Source organism: Culex pipiens, chromosome 3 (genome assembly GCF_016801865.2).
Source record: "Culex pipiens pallens isolate TS chromosome 3, TS_CPP_V2, whole genome shotgun sequence".
NCBI classification, from domain to species: Eukaryota; Metazoa; Arthropoda; class Insecta; order Diptera; family Culicidae; genus Culex; species Culex pipiens.
Window position 1 is genome coordinate 56,950,250 of NC_068939.1, and position 17,431 is coordinate 56,967,680.

The 17,431-nt window shown below is 34.4% G+C and overlaps 1 protein-coding gene across 1 annotated transcript; it reads left to right on the forward strand.

Moving 5' to 3' along the window:
* The first annotated feature begins 293 nt into the window (after window positions 1–293).
* LOC120416060 (homeotic protein distal-less-like) lies at window positions 294–10,082 on the forward strand. Its single transcript, XM_039577726.2, has 4 exons — window positions 294–453; window positions 902–1,000; window positions 1,201–1,384; window positions 8,269–10,082. The coding sequence occupies exons 1-4, from the start codon at window positions 351–353 to the stop codon at window positions 8,288–8,290; spliced, it is 408 nt and encodes a 135-aa protein (XP_039433660.1). The 5' UTR covers window positions 294–350; the 3' UTR covers window positions 8,291–10,082.
* The last annotated feature ends 7,349 nt before the right edge of the window (window positions 10,083–17,431 follow it).

A 17,431-nucleotide genomic window follows, 5' to 3' on the forward strand; every position in this document is an offset into this window, starting at 1 on the left:
TCAACAGTTCGAAAACGAAGACACTGTTTCCAGATTCGTCAATTTGTGTCAACGTTTTCACGTTGATTTACAACAGTGACGTTTCAGCCGTTTATGCGAGCTACATAATTGCACCCGTGTCGCAGAGCACACATCGCAACATCGTTTGTCTCTTTCCCACCCGTATCTGTCACACGTGATTCCCCGTTTGTTCGCAGCGGTACTCTGCGTGTCGCGCAACATCAATAAAACACATCCAAAACAATCGTGTCGCATCGCACTAACGTGTCGTCTCTTTCTCCTTCTTTCTCTCCCTCTCTCTCTCACAGGTGAAGATTTGGTTTCAGAACCGACGGTCAAAGTACAAGAAAATGATGAAGGCAGCGCAGGCACCGGGCGTCGGGGGAGGACTTCCATTGGGCGCGCCGAACCAGGGTGGTCACAGTCCGTCGCAGCATCAAAACATGCACCAAGGTGAGTGTCTCCTCCTATTCCGTGTAGTGTTTGTTTGCTTGTAGTTGCACGCCACGGCAGAGTGTGCGTGCGTGTGGTGCAGTAGACGCGACAGATTCGGCGTCCGTCGCCGCCACCGCGCACCCTTCTCCGGTTCATTCCGGCGGCCGCGTGCTCGTCTAGGATGGTCTTTAATAACTTTTATTGCCTGCCACGCCGCGCCGTCCGGCGCTTCCTGAATCGCCAGCCCTTGAACCGTGAATATCGATAGACTACTGTCTAAAATAGAAATAAATTAGGATATAATTAGGGGTTTGCGCGAAACCCGCGGAATAATGATCGGTTCTCGGGGGGATCACGTGCAGCTTGCCGGCCGGCCGGCAGTGGCATTTGTTTGCAGACGGACAGCTGCTGTTGACCACGCACTAACTCCCTGTTTTTTGTTCGGTTTGTTTCGCTTCCATTCCAGCACCCGGCGGAGGCTCCAGCAGTGGATCGCCGTCGCACTTTCTACCTCCCGGACACAGTCCCACGCCGTCGAGTACACCGGTCTCGGAGCTGTCACCTGGTAAGTGTGCAAAACCAGCGTACCGCTTGGAAAGAACTGCTGTCAGCTCGATACGAAGCTTTTCGCCAACACTGTTGACGTTTTCTGGAGGAGTTCTTTCCAAGCGGCTCTTGCGAAATCCCACCTTCCCATCTCCAACCAGAATGCGATGATCACTAATAGCGTTCTCACCTTTGACCTTACCGCTGATCGAATTCCAGGCCTCAGTCCGCCCTCGCAAGCGCCCTGGGAGCAGAAACCCCCGCCGCACTGGGTCGACCACAAACCGCCACAGATGGCCCCGCAGACGAACCACGCACCCCCGCAGCCGACCCACGCGCCCCAGATGGGCGGTTACGTACCTCAGTACTGGTATCAACCGGAAACGAATCCATCACTATTAACGTAGGTATTTTTTGTCTGTGTGTACTCCCTCTCTCCCTTTTTCAGGTGTATTTGTTTGTTTCGTGTGCTTCGGAAGGTTTTTATTTTAGCTTGTTCATTTTTTGTTTTGTGGGAAGCTTTTCCTGTTAGGAGGTTCTTGGGGGATTTTTTTTGGGTACCTGTTTCGTAACTCGTTACTCAGCGAAAAATTTCCAGACTAATACAACATCCGTGATAACCTTTTGCTGACCTGTGAAGAGTTTTGCGTAGATGCGACTGAAAAAAAAATGAGTTGAAACATAAGGAAACAAAGCAATTTTATCAGTATGATGTAATATAGCGTACATCCCTGAATGTTGTTGTTTATTTATTTAAGGTGACTTTTACTAATAGCAATGTTTTAAATAAATTTTAAACCTTCAGAGACTATTGGCTATGCTTGAAAATAATGACTTAACAAGATTAAAAAGAGCCTTTCTGAAGTAATTTCATCATGACCACATTTTTGAAGGATTTCCATTTTAACTGTAAACAATCCTCTCTATAAGAAAACAAGTTCTTAGCATTTCCTTCATTAGCCCTTTCCATATTTTTTTTCAAATTATGCTACTTTCAAGTTAATTTAAAATATGAAATCACGTTTTTCAATCTATAAGACTTTAAAAGTGACAGTTGATATTGTTTGAAATTTAAGTCAAAAAATCAAATTATTCGCTCTACAGCATTGCCTTGGCGTTCTCGATTGCGAGATTCCTACTCGAAACTAAGTGTCCGATGGCTGATTGTTGAGGCAATTGCAAACCTCTTTCAACACCTTAGCTTACATCCACCCCGGGATTCTAACTGACGACCTTTGGATTGTTAGTCCAACTGCCTACCAGCGACTCCACCGAAGGACCCAGGGAGACGACTTCTACACCTGGACTGAGCTATCGACCTAACCCTTTAGGCTAGACCGGGGCCAACATTTACTTCCCCATCCGACGGAAGGCGTGGTCAGACAAATCTCGTCTCGAAAAATGCCACCGGGACCGTCTGGGATCGAACCCAAGCCGACTGGGTGAGAGGCAACCACGCTTACCCCTACACCACGGTCCCGGAGTCTAAAAGACTTAAAAAATGACAGTTGATATTGTTAGAAATTTAAGTAAATATTTGAACATTTCCGTCATTGAAGTAATAGAAAACAGATATACCAATTTTTTCAAAAGTTTTGTTCCAAAAAGCTTTCAATTTATTGGTTTTAAATTTATTCAAATCAACAAAACCAAAAAAAATAGCGAAAAAAAAGATCATAAGCTTTTCATTGCATTTTTGTACCAAAACAAACATTGACATTTTTTTAGGCCGCTGCAATTTTTTTTTCAGGTATATATCGCGTATCCCCGAAAAAGACACGCGGCATACCAGCCTCGAAACGACGCGCCGCACTTTCGGCAAATGCGCGCTGTCAAATCCCATAGTGCGCGTTTTGTTTTTGCTGACAAAAAAATATTTTTTTAAAAAGCTTAAAAATTTCGATGAAAATAAAAGTCAAATCAATTTAAAACCATCGGAAACGCATTTTTCTGTATTGATAGTCATATTTAGCATGTTTGAACTGGATTTAAAATATTTTGAATTTTTTAGTAATTCCAATGTACAGCACCGCAAAAACTTTATTTTTGGCAAAAAATAAATTTGCGTCAATATTTAGGTATTTTGGAAACTTATGGTTGCAAAACAACTGGACAGGTGTATAATAGTAGTTTATGCAACAAGTTGCAAAAAGAGGATTTTTTCAGCACGAGTCGTACATTTATCCAACGAGGTTCACCGAGTTGGATAAATACGAAGAGTGCTGAAAAAATCAAGTTTTGCAACGAGTTCCATATGTTAAATATTTATTATCGCGGACTTTCTTTAATATAAAACAATGTACACTTGTTCCGTTGTACTTCAACTCTGCTCGTCCAAGGACGAGCTCACCTTTATTAAGTATTTCGATGTCGGTAGATCAACTACCTCCCTAGTATTATAATTAACTACCTATCGACTTAACTTCATTTTACCTCCTAGATTTAATTATTGCGTTTACCTGTTGACGTACATAAGTTTTATTGCCTTATATCGCCAAACAGAGATGGTAAATATAGGAAAAAGGGCGTGTTGTGGTTCAGGCCACAACATCACTATCCCCCTCGGAAAAGGTTTTTTATTATCTAAGAGATCTTTTTTTATCTTATCATTTAATGTTGTCAATAGTGCTACAATACTTTGAAACCTATTTATGTGACATTTATAGATGTGTTGTCTGAATTTGTAGAGGTTTTGTTTTATGCAGATTGTTGTCATTTGTTTCATAAGTTTTCATGATGTTTTTGATTTTTTCTGAAATACGGTATTGTTTTGTTTGGTACATATTGTTTACAAAATTTACTTAAACTAATGTTAGTTGATGGAACCGATTACCCGCGGTTTACTCGGGATTAGTAGGATACAATAAAAGTAGTAAATCAGTGATAATTCTTATGGCTAAATAATAATATTTTTATGTTTACTGATTTTGAATGGATTCGTTTCATATTTTTGTTTACTGTGCTATTATTAATTTTACTTTTAATTTAATATGTTTTTTTCTAGACAGCAAAAATAATGTTTTACAATTGAAAGACGCGAAAATTATGCTAGGTACATTGATTTCATTTCCTAAAATTTGAAAGATTTCAATAAAATATATTTGAAATGTGAAATGTGCAGGATGACTGTAGGCGTTGAAAATGTGTAAATACACTTTGTGATGATGGTGCTGAAGATGTCTTGATGTTGTTGTTTTGGAACCGTTTCGATTATTAACGATTTCGTTTTCGTGAAACTTTTGATGACGACCACGATCTCGACGACGATCAGATGAAGATGAAGATGAAGATGGCAAACAAATAGAATTGTTTGGTTCTGAAGATTTGAACGCGGGGGTCTCCTTCCCCCTACAAAAATAAGATTTGTCTTGTGCAGATTTTACTTATTTACTTTGTATTTATTTTACTTAACTACAAATGTATTTTATAAAATTTCAAAACTATGTTTAGTGATAATTGAGATGTTTGTTTTTGTGTTTATATGTGTGTTTTTAGTGTATGTATTTATTTTATAATTATGTTGTATGTTGAATTGTTTTTATAATGCATGTATTTTTGTAAATAATTATTTTTGAACATTTTTTTTTTGTAATTCAGTTGGTACATCTATAATGTTTATATTTTCATGGATAATAACTGATTTTTCCCTTTTTATACATTTTTGGTAACGTTATTTTAATATATATATATTCATAAGTATCTACGAAATTGTTTGTTGTTCCTTTTTTAATACTATCATTCAAGTCATGTTTATTGAGTATAAAGTCACAATTTGTAATCTCCTTATTTTGTTATGCACTAACTTACAGTAAAATAAGTAAAATAAGAGAAATTGCTATAAAAAATACTTCAAACTAGTTATTATACTAAATGAAGTGAAATTATGATGTTTGTGTTATGACAGCAATTAGTAGACCTATTTGAAAAGATTTCCATGTATATTGTTCGTTTGAAAACATTTTTAACTTTAAGAATATGTCTTGTGTCTGATTTGAAAGTGGAAAATATGAATAAATCTTGTGTGAATTTTTTGATTGGTACATTACATTATGTTGCTGTGTTCTTAATAGAAATTTATTCAATATATGATGGTTTTCAATTTATGTTTTAAAATTAATATATGAAATTGATTTTTACCAACCAAATTAAATCAATCAAACATAAATCATATTAACAATATCGATTGATTAAATTTGAAGTGTTTAAAGGTTGATTTCGATATCTTTGATTGCTCGCCTGTTTTTTTCGACATACTATGAAAAAAAAATTAGGAAAATATTTTGCTAGCTTTTGAATTATTTGTAATATTTGTATAATATATATAATGAATTGATTTACTTTTAGCTTTTTGCATTGCATTTTCCTTTGTCCAATCTGTTATATGTTCTGAACCATTTATTTTTATTTTTTACGAATAATTTGTTTTGAAAATGATTTTGTATTTAGCAAAAATATTTGCTTTGGTTCATTTTTGTGTACGCTGAATGCTTTTCATAGATTTTTGTTAGATAGAATTTTCAATTATACTTTTGCTGAACTTATATTTAAATCAGATGTATTCTCCGGAAAAATATATATGATTTAAAATGTTTTGTTCTTAAGATCAAGGTAGAGTAAATCTTTAACATTCATTGATAATTGATATTGGCCAGATATCAACATAATTGATGGTTAAGATATGTCTATCATGATTGTGTGTGTGTGTGTGTGTGTGTGTGTGTGTGTTTTTTGTTTATCAGTAAGAATACTGATTACTTAGATCATCTAAGTATTCTATAAATTGTTTGTAGAAGTGATCATTTTTATTTAAGAAAATATTTTTCTCGTTTTCAATGAAATAATTTTTAAATTTGTTTTGTTGGTAATCTAGTTTTTGACATTGTTTTTTATCTTCATTTTTCATAATTTAATTTGCTCATTATGTTTTTCGTTAAGCTCGAAAATTTTTGAATTATTTTTGATTTCCCCATAATTTTCATATTCTGCTGTTGTTTGATTTTTATGTAGAATTGGATTTTCAGTATTGTCACAAAGGTTTTCACTGATATTTGGATTGTTGAAATTTTCACCTTGAATATACGAGATTTCATCATTTGAATTGTTTTTCGCTAAATAATTTTTATTTTTTGGCATACTGTTTTGCCAGTAATGATTATTCTTTGTGTTATAGTTGTGGCAATTATTTGTGTTATTATAACCATTGTTGCGAGTGTTGTTATTTTGAAAATTACCATTTGTCATATTATTATTATTGTTGTTATCGTAATTGTTTATAAAATAAGGTCTTTTGTTTTTAAAAATTGGAACGAAAGTTTTACCCTTATAATTAGGGTTAATTTCTGTATCTTTATAATGAATGTTTTCCCTTTTAGGAACAAAATATTTCCAATTATTTTTACCGTGAAAATAATTCATGTTATTTTGTTGTCGGATTCTATAAATATTTTCTTGTTTTGCTTCATTATTTTTATTGTGCAATGGATTAAAATTGTTACCCTTATACCTGGGATTGAAGTTTTGGGGACCTTTTTTCCCAGAATTTAAACATGGTTGAAAATGGTTTTTGAATTTAAAATATTGAACTCCGTTGTTTTGAGCTGTAGATTGTTCTAAATTTCCTGCTCTGTCAATTAATGGTAGAAATTTACCATACATTTTTTTGTCACCTAAATTTAATTTTTCCAAAGTAATTTTGATTTCGTCTAAAGTAGACGCTTGGCCTAAAATAATAATTGTGTCGATGGACAACAAGTCTTTTATTTTCCATACAGCTTTACCCATGGCATGCTGATGGAATAATTCAAATTCGGAGCCACAATTGTTTTTTATTTTTGTCAGAATATAATTAAGTCTAGCAATGAAATCAGTTAAGGTTTCATTTTGTTTGATTGATGATGCATTCATTTCGTCTAATAATTCCAACATCAATTTTAAACTTGGTTTAAATCTATCTTGCAAAAAAGATTTAAGTTGGTCCCAAGTATCAATTTTTTCGTTTTTGAATTCATATTTTACATTTTCCGAAAGTTTACAGTATTTAATCACTGTAAGGAAATGTTTCTCATTTATATTTTTTGTTTTATAGATTTCGTGAAAAAGATCCACAATTTCTATAAAGGATTTTAATTTTTGCACCGAACCGTCAAATAGTTCGATGTGTTCAAATTTCAACCAATTTTCCATGTTTGTTAAAGTATTTTTTATTATATGTTACCAATCGTGTCCGTGTTTACTGCAGGGTTCCTGGCCGATGATCCTTTTTTTTAATCTTTACTTCAGCTACATTTTTGACTTCTGACACCAAATGTTAAATATTTATTATCGCGGACTTTCTTTAATATAAAACAATGTACACTTGTTCCGTTGTACTTCAACTCTGCTCGTCCAAGGACGAGCTCACCTTTATTAAGTATTTCGATGTCGGTAGATCAACTACCTCCCTAGTATTATAATTAACTACCTATCGACTTAACTTCATTTTACCTCCTAGATTTAATTATTGCGTTTACCTGTTGACGTACATAAGTTTTATTGCCTTATATCGCCAAACAGAGATGGTAAATATAGGAAAAAGGGCGTGTTGTGGTTCAGGCCACAACACATACAACATTTTTTGCAATTTCGAAAAACACCCATTGAGTGAAATTTTAAGTCGAATTTTCATGTATTTTGTCAATAAATCGTTTAAATCAAAAAAATGTTGAAAAGTGTTACTTTTCGAAACAAGTGCTGAAAAGTTCAACTTTTCAGCACCCATTTCAGTGCTGAAAAGTAGAACTTTTCAGCATTTATTTTGAAAAGTGTTGCTATTCGATTCTGTTATTTTTGGTACAGAAAAGTAGGCTTTTTCGTCGTTCAAGAATGACAGGAAAAGTAAGTAGTTTCACGACGGAATTGCAAAAAGCATTTTTAAACACTTTTTAATTCAAATGTTTAAATTGTGGCTCGTAAATTCATTTTTTTGCCCCCCTTCCCTTCGACTTTGGTCAGAGTCGCGGGACATAACCTTCAAAAAATATTTGCAACGGCCTTATTATCTATTTCGAAGGTTATTTCATTACTTTTTCCTTCATTTGATTTACAGTAAATACAATTATTGCTTTAATATCTAAATAAATAAAATAAGAGAAAGTAATACGATTTAATGACAAGCTATTAAGCTTAACTTTTTGCAAATATCATCATTTAAATAATCCGAACTGCAAACCTTCAACCTTCCCAAAATCTACTTTCAATACTCTAACAAAAATACTAAACCCACGTTTCTTTCTCTTTTCATCCTTACAGAGTGTGGCCGGGGACCGTTTAACAAAACGAGAATGTAAATTATAATTTTAACTATACATAGTGTGTACTAGAGCAAAGTTTAGCTAGAGACAGAGTTCGCAGCAGCAGCCGTGGTAGTGCAGGGGAAATTGTAAGTGAGGAATTAAGACAAACAAACAAACAAAAAAGCTTAACAGTGATCTGATTAACCGGTAGTTTTTATTAGTAAAATTTGCAACAACAACAAAAAGTAAGAATCCCCGACGGCAACACTGTGTTCGTCGTGCAGTTCCTGAAATTGTGCAAACCGCAACCATTTCCAGCGGAAAATTAAACTAACTCTCTTTCTCTCTCTCCTGAGAGAGAGGGGGCGGGTGGAAAATTTTATAAATGTACCCCGTTTTTTTCTCTCTTTCGTTGGTTTGAACCAAACTGCTAAACTCGTTTCGATGCGATGAACTGAGCGAAAAGTTCTGCAGAACTGTGGCGGGTTGGGGTTGAGAAATGTGTAAAAGCTTTGTGCAATATTCGTAAGTGTTAAACGTGTAATGTAAACCTTTCTTTGTTTTGTTGTACTTCTTTTTTTTTGTTTGAATTTCACCGGGAAGCGACAAACTAATGGGAAAAAAGTGTCTCAATTTACTTAAAGCAAAACACAAATTAATCCTTGTTGTATTTGGAGAAAAAAAGATACGAAACATTCCTTTATAGATTGTGACTGTGAGCGACAAAAACATTCCAATGGTCTTGGCATTTTAGAATTCCTAATACCTTTCTTTTCTCTAGAATCCATTTTTGCTGCCATTGAAACGGAGATATAGCTTTGAATGCAATACTAGTGAGACCGTATAATTTATCATTCCAACCGAATAGAAAGAGCACAGCACAAGAAGAAAAGATTAAAAAAAAAACAAAAAACACTACAAAACAAGTAAACAACAGCAAAACCGTTAGAGAATCGAGTTAGTAGAAAATTCAAAAAAAAAAGTGGACAAGTTTTAAGTATCAAATTAAGTGTACATACAAAATACAGTTTAGAATGAGTGCACACCGTTTCGTAACGCGCGCGCGCAAGAGGTTGAATTTTCAGATCCAAAAATTGTGAGTAAATTCGCAGCGAGTGCTTGTGAAATTCTGTTTGACAGTGTATTGATCGAATTTAGGCGATGTCTCGAAAATTATTAAAAAAATCTCTTTGCCGATTGAGTGGGGATGAATGAAAGCGAAGGTGAGAGAGCACACGAGGTCCGATGGGGTTTGCTCTGTAAAAGTACTAATAAGGTAGATGGACACGAAAGTGACGATTGTGATTAGCCGGTAATTTAATTAAATGCGACGCAGACATTTAAAGCAAATTTGTAAATAGAGAAGCAAAAAAAAAAACTACAACACTAAACGATAATGAGCAGAAACAATACAAGGATACAAGTAAGTTAAAATTGTAATAAAATATTTAAAATGACTACGCGAGTAAGCAGACTTGGAAAATTCAGTTGATTGAATTGGACGAATGATTTTAAAATTTTAATAAAGGAAAATAATGAAGAAAAAAGCAGAAAACAAAGAGTAAAAAATATTCAGGGCTGATGCAACCGGAAATGGCAAAAAAAGAGTAAAAGTAATTTAAAAATTGGAAAATAACTCGCAAGTGAAATTTGCATCCTTTCCGTCGGCATCTTGGTCGTGACCTAGGTGTTAAGAATTGTTTATTATTATATTGTAACGATATAATGTAATGCAAATTATATTATAAAAAAGCTCTGTAATGATTGTGAATGTAAATTTCAAAATTCGAAAGACGGTATTAAAATATTATTATAAAAATTGAAAACAAATGGTCTTGCTTTAAAAAAATCCGAAAAATTCCTCAACTAGTCTTCAATTGGTAACAAGTGAAAAAGGTTCTTCAGCAACGCAAGCATATCAAGCCTGTAATTACGACGGCATTGCTTGGTCCGTCCTTCTACATTGTTGTTGCCACAGCAGCAGCAGCAGCAATGTACCTTGCATCAAAGCTTCCGGTTTGGTGCTGTTGCTGCTGGAGGTCACCATGGTGGACGACAATTCTTCGCCCTCTGCTGGTTTCCTGGCGTTCTCCTCGTCATATTCGGCGGCGGCGGCGGTGGCATGTCAATTCGGGACAGATGTCTTTTCGGGTTAACGGGAACTCGTTGTTAATAAATGTCATGTACTCTATAATTATCTCTTCATACGTCGGGGCGTCTGAAATGTGAACGGGTGAGTGTTGTGTTTTCTGTGTGTCGAACATGTGTGTGCTTTCAGTTTAACAAGCTGAAGTAGTGACAGTGATCCATTTTTTAAAAATGATTTTTAGCTGTTTTATTATTGAATAACTATCTCTAAACTGAAAAAAATAACTCGAAGCAATACCAAATCTTTGCATAAAACAATCCAAAAAGAATCCCTCTTGAAACCAACATCTAATGTGCTTTCCCAGCCTGGACCACCCGCTGCTACAGTTGCATTACATTTCAAAAGTTTCAATGGATCTTGTTAAACAAAAAAAAGAGGCTTTTAAGCCATCTACAAACCCGCCTGGTGATGAATTAATGGATTATGAGAGGACAGCCTCCAGTAGCAGCTATTGGCGGTTCTTCCCATTGTGTGTTTGTGATGGACTGATTCAGCAACGAAAGCGATGGGATTTTCCATGTGTGTTATCATGGGGTGGTGGTTTGGCACACGGGGTGGGCCGGGCAGAATGCATACGAGATTAAAGGAATAAAAATTGAGACAAATGGATAATGTTGAAGTGGCATTTTGGTTGGAAGGATAAAAAGTTGAGTGAGTTCAAAGAAAATTGAGTACTCTCAATTCCATTTGAAAAGAGCCTAAACCGAAAAAAAGTTCTCCGATCGGGCTCAAAATTTTTCTGGGGGTTCCATGGCCAAAATAATTAGACCCGTATTCTTTTGTTTGGCCATTAGGGTATCGTGTCAGAGTAGTTCGAAAAATGGCAATTTTCGTCATTTTTAGCAAAAACCAGTTTTTTCAAAAAATCACATCTCTGCGTAATTTCATTCGGTTTTAGTTGTCTTAGACGCAAAAGAAAGTTCGGCTATTTGAGAAAAATAGTAAAAAGTTGCAAATATCAAGCTTAACATTTGAAAAGGCCTTTGAAAACTTAAAATGGCGTTTTGACCGTGTCTAGACTAAAGAGCCTACATGTTTGAAAATATTTTTATTGGATTCCTAGGAAAATTTCACAAAACATATAAAAAAATTGGCGATGTCGAACCGTACGTTTCCGAGATATGATTTTTTGAAAATAAAAACTTAGTTTTTCGACGCGCCTAAAACTGCGATAACTTAAAAATTTCAGCGATGACCTATACATGTAAGGGCACCAATTTTTTTGTAAATAAAATACGCACCTGGTACCCTAACATGTATAGGTCATCGCTAAAATTTAGAAGTTATCGCAGTTTTAGTGAAAAAGGCTGTTTTTTCCGATTTCGTCATTTTCCTGTTTTTGCGCGTCATAACTGAAAACATAATATTTTTTCAGTGTAGTATAGTAACCTGGATAAAAAATAAGCTTAAATCATCAAAAAACGAGTTATTTTGAAAAGTGGTCAAAGACAATTTTATGGGAAATAGGACGAGCTTTCCGGTAAAAATATTTTCGAGACTGAAAAATCAAGTCTGTCATATAGAAATTGCCAAAAACCATAAAAAAAACTATTTTTTCATCATTTTTATTTTTTAAAACCGCTGTAACTTTACAAGGATTGGACTTAGGACAATGGTCAATATGGAGACTTCGACTCTCGTGTTCGATTTTTGAAAATTTTGAAGTTTTGAGTACTTTAAAAAAAAAACAGTTTCAGTAAATGATTTTTGTATTTTTGTAGGAGATTTGTTCCATCCTGCATTTTTCTTGAGTCTTTTTGTAACATCTTGGGCTATTTTCACAAAAAATTTGAACGAAAAAAAATCTTGGGCTCACCTTCACATTTGACTTTTAAACTTAAAAATCTATTAATCTGGATGGAGTGTTTTTTTCATTCAGTGTATTTTTTTTTTCGAAAACCCGTCAAATTTCCTACAAGTTTGTCTTTGACCACTTTTTGGTACGATGCAGAGGCTTCGAGATACAGCAATATTAAAATTACGAAATACAAAAATATTTAAAACACTTACACCCTTCTCAAATGTCATTATCGAGTGAAACTGGCTCCATATACACAAGAATGGCTTATATAAGCGTAGGAAAACAAGTCTACACAGTTTCAATGAAATCGGAAAGGGTCGGGTACAACCGATTCCCTATTTGACATGGAATTGCTCGTTATCAGATCAGTTAACTAGTTTTTTAATGGGGATTCGATATAACAAAGACTAAATTATTTGCTGAAATTATGAAAAAAAAACTAATACATAATCGTTAAATTGTATTTCGTTGTTGAAAGTAAGTAAAAGTAATCAGCTTGTTATATTTTTTTAACATTAAAATTACTGAGGAGAAATTAATTTGAAAATTTGAAATTTTAGGGCATTTCACAATGTTGGTAAATTGTACGGCCAGGAGCATATTTCACAGATTTCATGGTTTCCGCGTAATTACGGAAAATCACTAACTCTACTTTTTACTGGTAAAAATGTTGTTTCTTTATCTAATTTTGTTTAAAAAAACGGCTTTACAGGTAACTAAGGGGAAATTTCTTTACTTTTTGAATGCAGTTATAGATTCCAGGAATAATTGAACTTGCAAAAATGACGAAATCTTGGGAAATTTGAAATTTTTTGAAAATTGTTCTGATCTTAATGCTAATTTTAAGAAGGTTTATGATTCTGTGATATCAGCTTAGCAAATAACATCGATGCAATGTGTTTACATAAAGTTTTTTTTTTTTAAATAAATACTCTGATGCTTTATTTTTTCATTTCATGTGTACAATTTCCAACGTATAATAGATATTACACCAATATTTTTTTAAAAGCTTAGCTCACAAACTATAAGTTTAATTTCATTCCATAATATCGTTATTTTTACTTTTCAGTTTTAAATGATTCAAACAATAAGATTATCTTAACCTAAAATTTGAGAAGAAATTTATTTAAAAACTGATGCGTTTTTTAAATTATTTCAAATATACTTTTTACATTTTTTATGTGATTTTCTACAATCCATTTTAAAACAGACACTATTTGAAGAAGAAATTGATAAAAAGATTTTCTTCTTCAACTGTTTCAATTTGGTCTTGGCGTATTTTTTCCCAGCATTAAAAAATGTTACAGTATCTATTTGAAGTCATATTTTTTTATTTCAAACAAAGATAGGGTCAAACAAGTCATTCAACAGTGTTACTTGTTCGATGGAATCGTATAGGAATGCTGCAATGTTGAAGTTCGAGAAGTTTAAAAAAATATGTTTAAGAGCGAGTTTTTCACCGATGTGAAACAGGTCGTATTGAGGTACTCCGATTTGGATGAAACTTTCAGGGTTTGTTTGTCTATACATGAGATGAACTCATGCCAAATATGAGCCCTCTACGACAAAGGGAAGTGGGGTAAAACGGGCATTGAAGTTTGAGGTCCAAAACACATGAAAAATCTTAAAATTGCTCGCATTTCCGTAAAACTTTATCAATTTCAACTCTCGTAGATGCATTCGAATGGTCTTTTGAAGCCCTTCAAAATGTGCTATAGACATCCAGGATTGGTTTGATTTTTTCTCATAGCTTTTGCAAATTACTGTTAAAAATGGATTTTTTTAAAACCTTAATAACTTTTGGCAACAGCCTCCAACACCCATACTCCCATAGGTCAAAAGTTAGGGGATTTCATGGACTATAAGCCTACGGTATTAACTTTTTGGCCAATCGCAGTTTTTCTCATAGTTTTACTATTTTTCTAGAACAAACATTTTACAACGTTAGTTTTTGTCCGGTAGGCCTCCATAGCGGCACTTTTTGGTCTCAATTTTGACATATTCGGAGTCCTCAGAAAATTTTACATTAGATTGAGGTGTTGGAATTTTGAATTTGATTGGAAAAATGCCATTTAGAATTAATTAAAATATTATTTAGCATTTTTTCGGATTAGGGGTAAAACAAGTTTTCGCCTACTTGATACAGCATTTGACGTATTGATCATAGGGTAAATAAGATCTATTTCTTTTTTCAAAAATGTTTTATTTAATTATTTTTTAAATCAAAATTACAACTCCAATACTTCTAATTTACGTGAAATTGTCCGAGGAATCCGAATATGACATAATTGAGACCAAAAAGTGCCGCTATGGAGGCCTACAGGGCAAAAACTAACGTTGTAAAATGTTTGTTCTAGAAAAATAGTAAAACTATGAGAAAAACTGCAATTGGCCAAAAAGTTAATACCATAGGCTTATAGTCCATGAAATTCCCTAACTTTTGACCTATGGGAGTATGGGTGTTGGAGGCTGTTGCAAAAAGATATTAAGGTTTTAAAAAAATCCATTTTTAACAGTAATTTGCAAAAGCTATGAGAAAAAGTCAAACCAATCCTGGATGTCTATAGCACATTTTGAAGGGCTTCAAAAGACCATTCGAATGCATCTACGAGAGTTGGAATTGATAAAGTTTTACGGAAATGCGAGCATTTTTAAGATTTTTCATGTGTTTTGGACCTCAAACTTCAATGCCCGTTTTACCCCACTTCCCTTTGTCGTAGAGGGCTCATATTTGACATGAGTTCATCTCATGTATAGACAAACAAACCCTGAAAGTTTCATCCAAATCGGAGCACCTCGATACGACCTCTAGAACAAACCGAGCAGAATCTACAAATACTGCCACTTAAAGATTGTAAGATTGTTGTTGTTGAACTTCAACGTTAGACAGCTGCCAAAGTACAGGATTTGTTCTAAGAACAACTTTTTTAGCGCAACCCTTTAAACAGAATTAAGTTTAATTGAGAAGACCCTAAAAAATGGCAAAATCCTTAAAACATCGTTTCGCCCCAATCTCAGCTCTCAGACCCAATATCTCCCTCACTAACGTTACAAAATTCGATTCCAATTAAAAATGGTATTTTCACTGACTCCATTCACCCACGATAAAATTCCCCGTCTGGCACTTGATCCATTCTAAGCCAATTCAACCAAAGCCGGTGGTGTCGTTAAACGCATGAGTGCAATTACACAATCTTCACGCAATTTGGCCAAGTATTGTGATTGAAATCATCGTCGTGAAAATCGCTCTCCCTTCGGGGTTTTTTTTTCTTCCCTCGCTTCACCAGCAACCAACAGCTGAGTGTCTCAAGTTGCTTCCTCCGGAGTGGGCTCCTCGCAGGAGACACGACGACTTCCTTCTTCCTGCGAAATCAGTGAGCCAGTATTGGGCAATTCTGGTCCCTTTCTAGGGGCGCACAAAGGAACCCAAGTACAAACATTTAAATGTACATAAAATCGTTTTTTATTTCAATCGAGAACAAAACACTTCGTTTTTTTTCTGGTGCTCGATTTTCAATGCCCGTTCTCGCCCACCTTCGACGGTGAAAATCTTTTTTTTCTTTCTTTTTTTTCACAATGCTCTATGCTGCCGGTTCGCCCTCTCCCGAGAGTTTCCTTTTGTTTTGCGCATTGTTCCTAATGTAACGGAATACGACGACGACGACGGCGGATTCGAGAGCTGGTTGAAAACCTAGACGTCCCGAGGAAGCGGAAACTGGGAGCGAACAAGGAGAGGAGAGTCAAAAGCGAGTTGGAGAAAATGTTTGAAAACAACGCGCGCGCGATAAAAAATTGAATTCTACGGGGAAGAATTTTGTTCTTAACTGCATCATACTGGCGTAATGCAGCAGAAGCAGCCGCGCGTAAGGACCCTTTTTGCGACGTAATCGAGGGCGTCATCGACGTGTCGTTTGCAGAAAAAAAGTCTTTGGGATGTGAGCTAGTAATAAGAAAGCATGGTTTGTATGGGGTACAGTAAGTTGTTGATTGTTTGAATTACATAAACACTAAATCGAATTTAATTATATTTTGAAATTATATTCAAAACAAGCTAATGTCGTTGCTAATATTTTTCAAAGTTTTTGTCACCTTCTTCAAAATCGGCTTGATAAATCAGGGGTTAAACATTTTTTTTCGGAAAACTTAACACTTTATTAGAAACAGATGTCTAACCAAGTGAAAACTATTTGAAATACATTTTCCTGCGTTTATAAAAAAATTCAACATGTTTTGGGGTATTTAAAACTATTTGTGTGAACCTCCCATGCACACCAAGATTTTTCCTCACGACAAAAATATTGTGTCAATTCTTAGATATTATGAAAAACAATGATTGCAAAACAACTGGACTGCTGTAAAATGCATTTTAACCCCCTTTTAATTAATCCAAGTATTGAAAACATTGCTTTTAATTGCAATTTGTATAATTTTTTGTTTATTTATGCTCAGCGTCTCAGACTTATCAATTTTAAAGATCAGACAATCTTTAAATTTAGGACAATAGGACAAAATTGTGATTGAAACTTGATAACACAATGTATTCTTGTAAACTATTGAGTAAATTTTTTGCGTTTGTTTGAAAAAATCACAATTATTGACAAAGATTTGATTTCTGAATTTAGATTATTCGTGAAACAGATTAGAGCTTTTATGAGCCTAAGAATTATGATTTATTGCTAAAAAAATACCTGATTTTTTCATTGTTTGTAAATTTTTGCAGCATAATTATATTGATAAACATAAGTAATTCTATACGTTTCGCAAATCAGTCTTTAGTGGCCATATTCCAGTGCTCATAAGTCTGATCTTCAATTAATTTGACACAAATTCAGAAGATATTGCTTTTATATTTTCGAATAAAATACTTTCAAAGCGCGTTAAGGTTGGTCATGATCTGCAGAAGTTAAAAAAGTGACTTATTATACATTTTTTACAATAAAAGGAGAATGGGCAAATTTGTATGGGAGCTGGTCCAAGGATGTACACGAACGGGACCAATTTTTTTCGAAAGATCTCGCCGAGACATGAACAAAAGTCTTCTGGACCAACTCTCTAAACCCCGGGGTTCAAAAGTTACATGCTGTTGAAGTTTGAGCATTTTGAGTAAAAATATACAAAAAATCGTAATTTTGCTATTTCTAAAATCATTTACAAAATCTCGGTTTCATTATGGATTTCGATTTTCTTGACTTCATTCGACGCGTATAAGCAAAAACTTTGAGTTCTGAT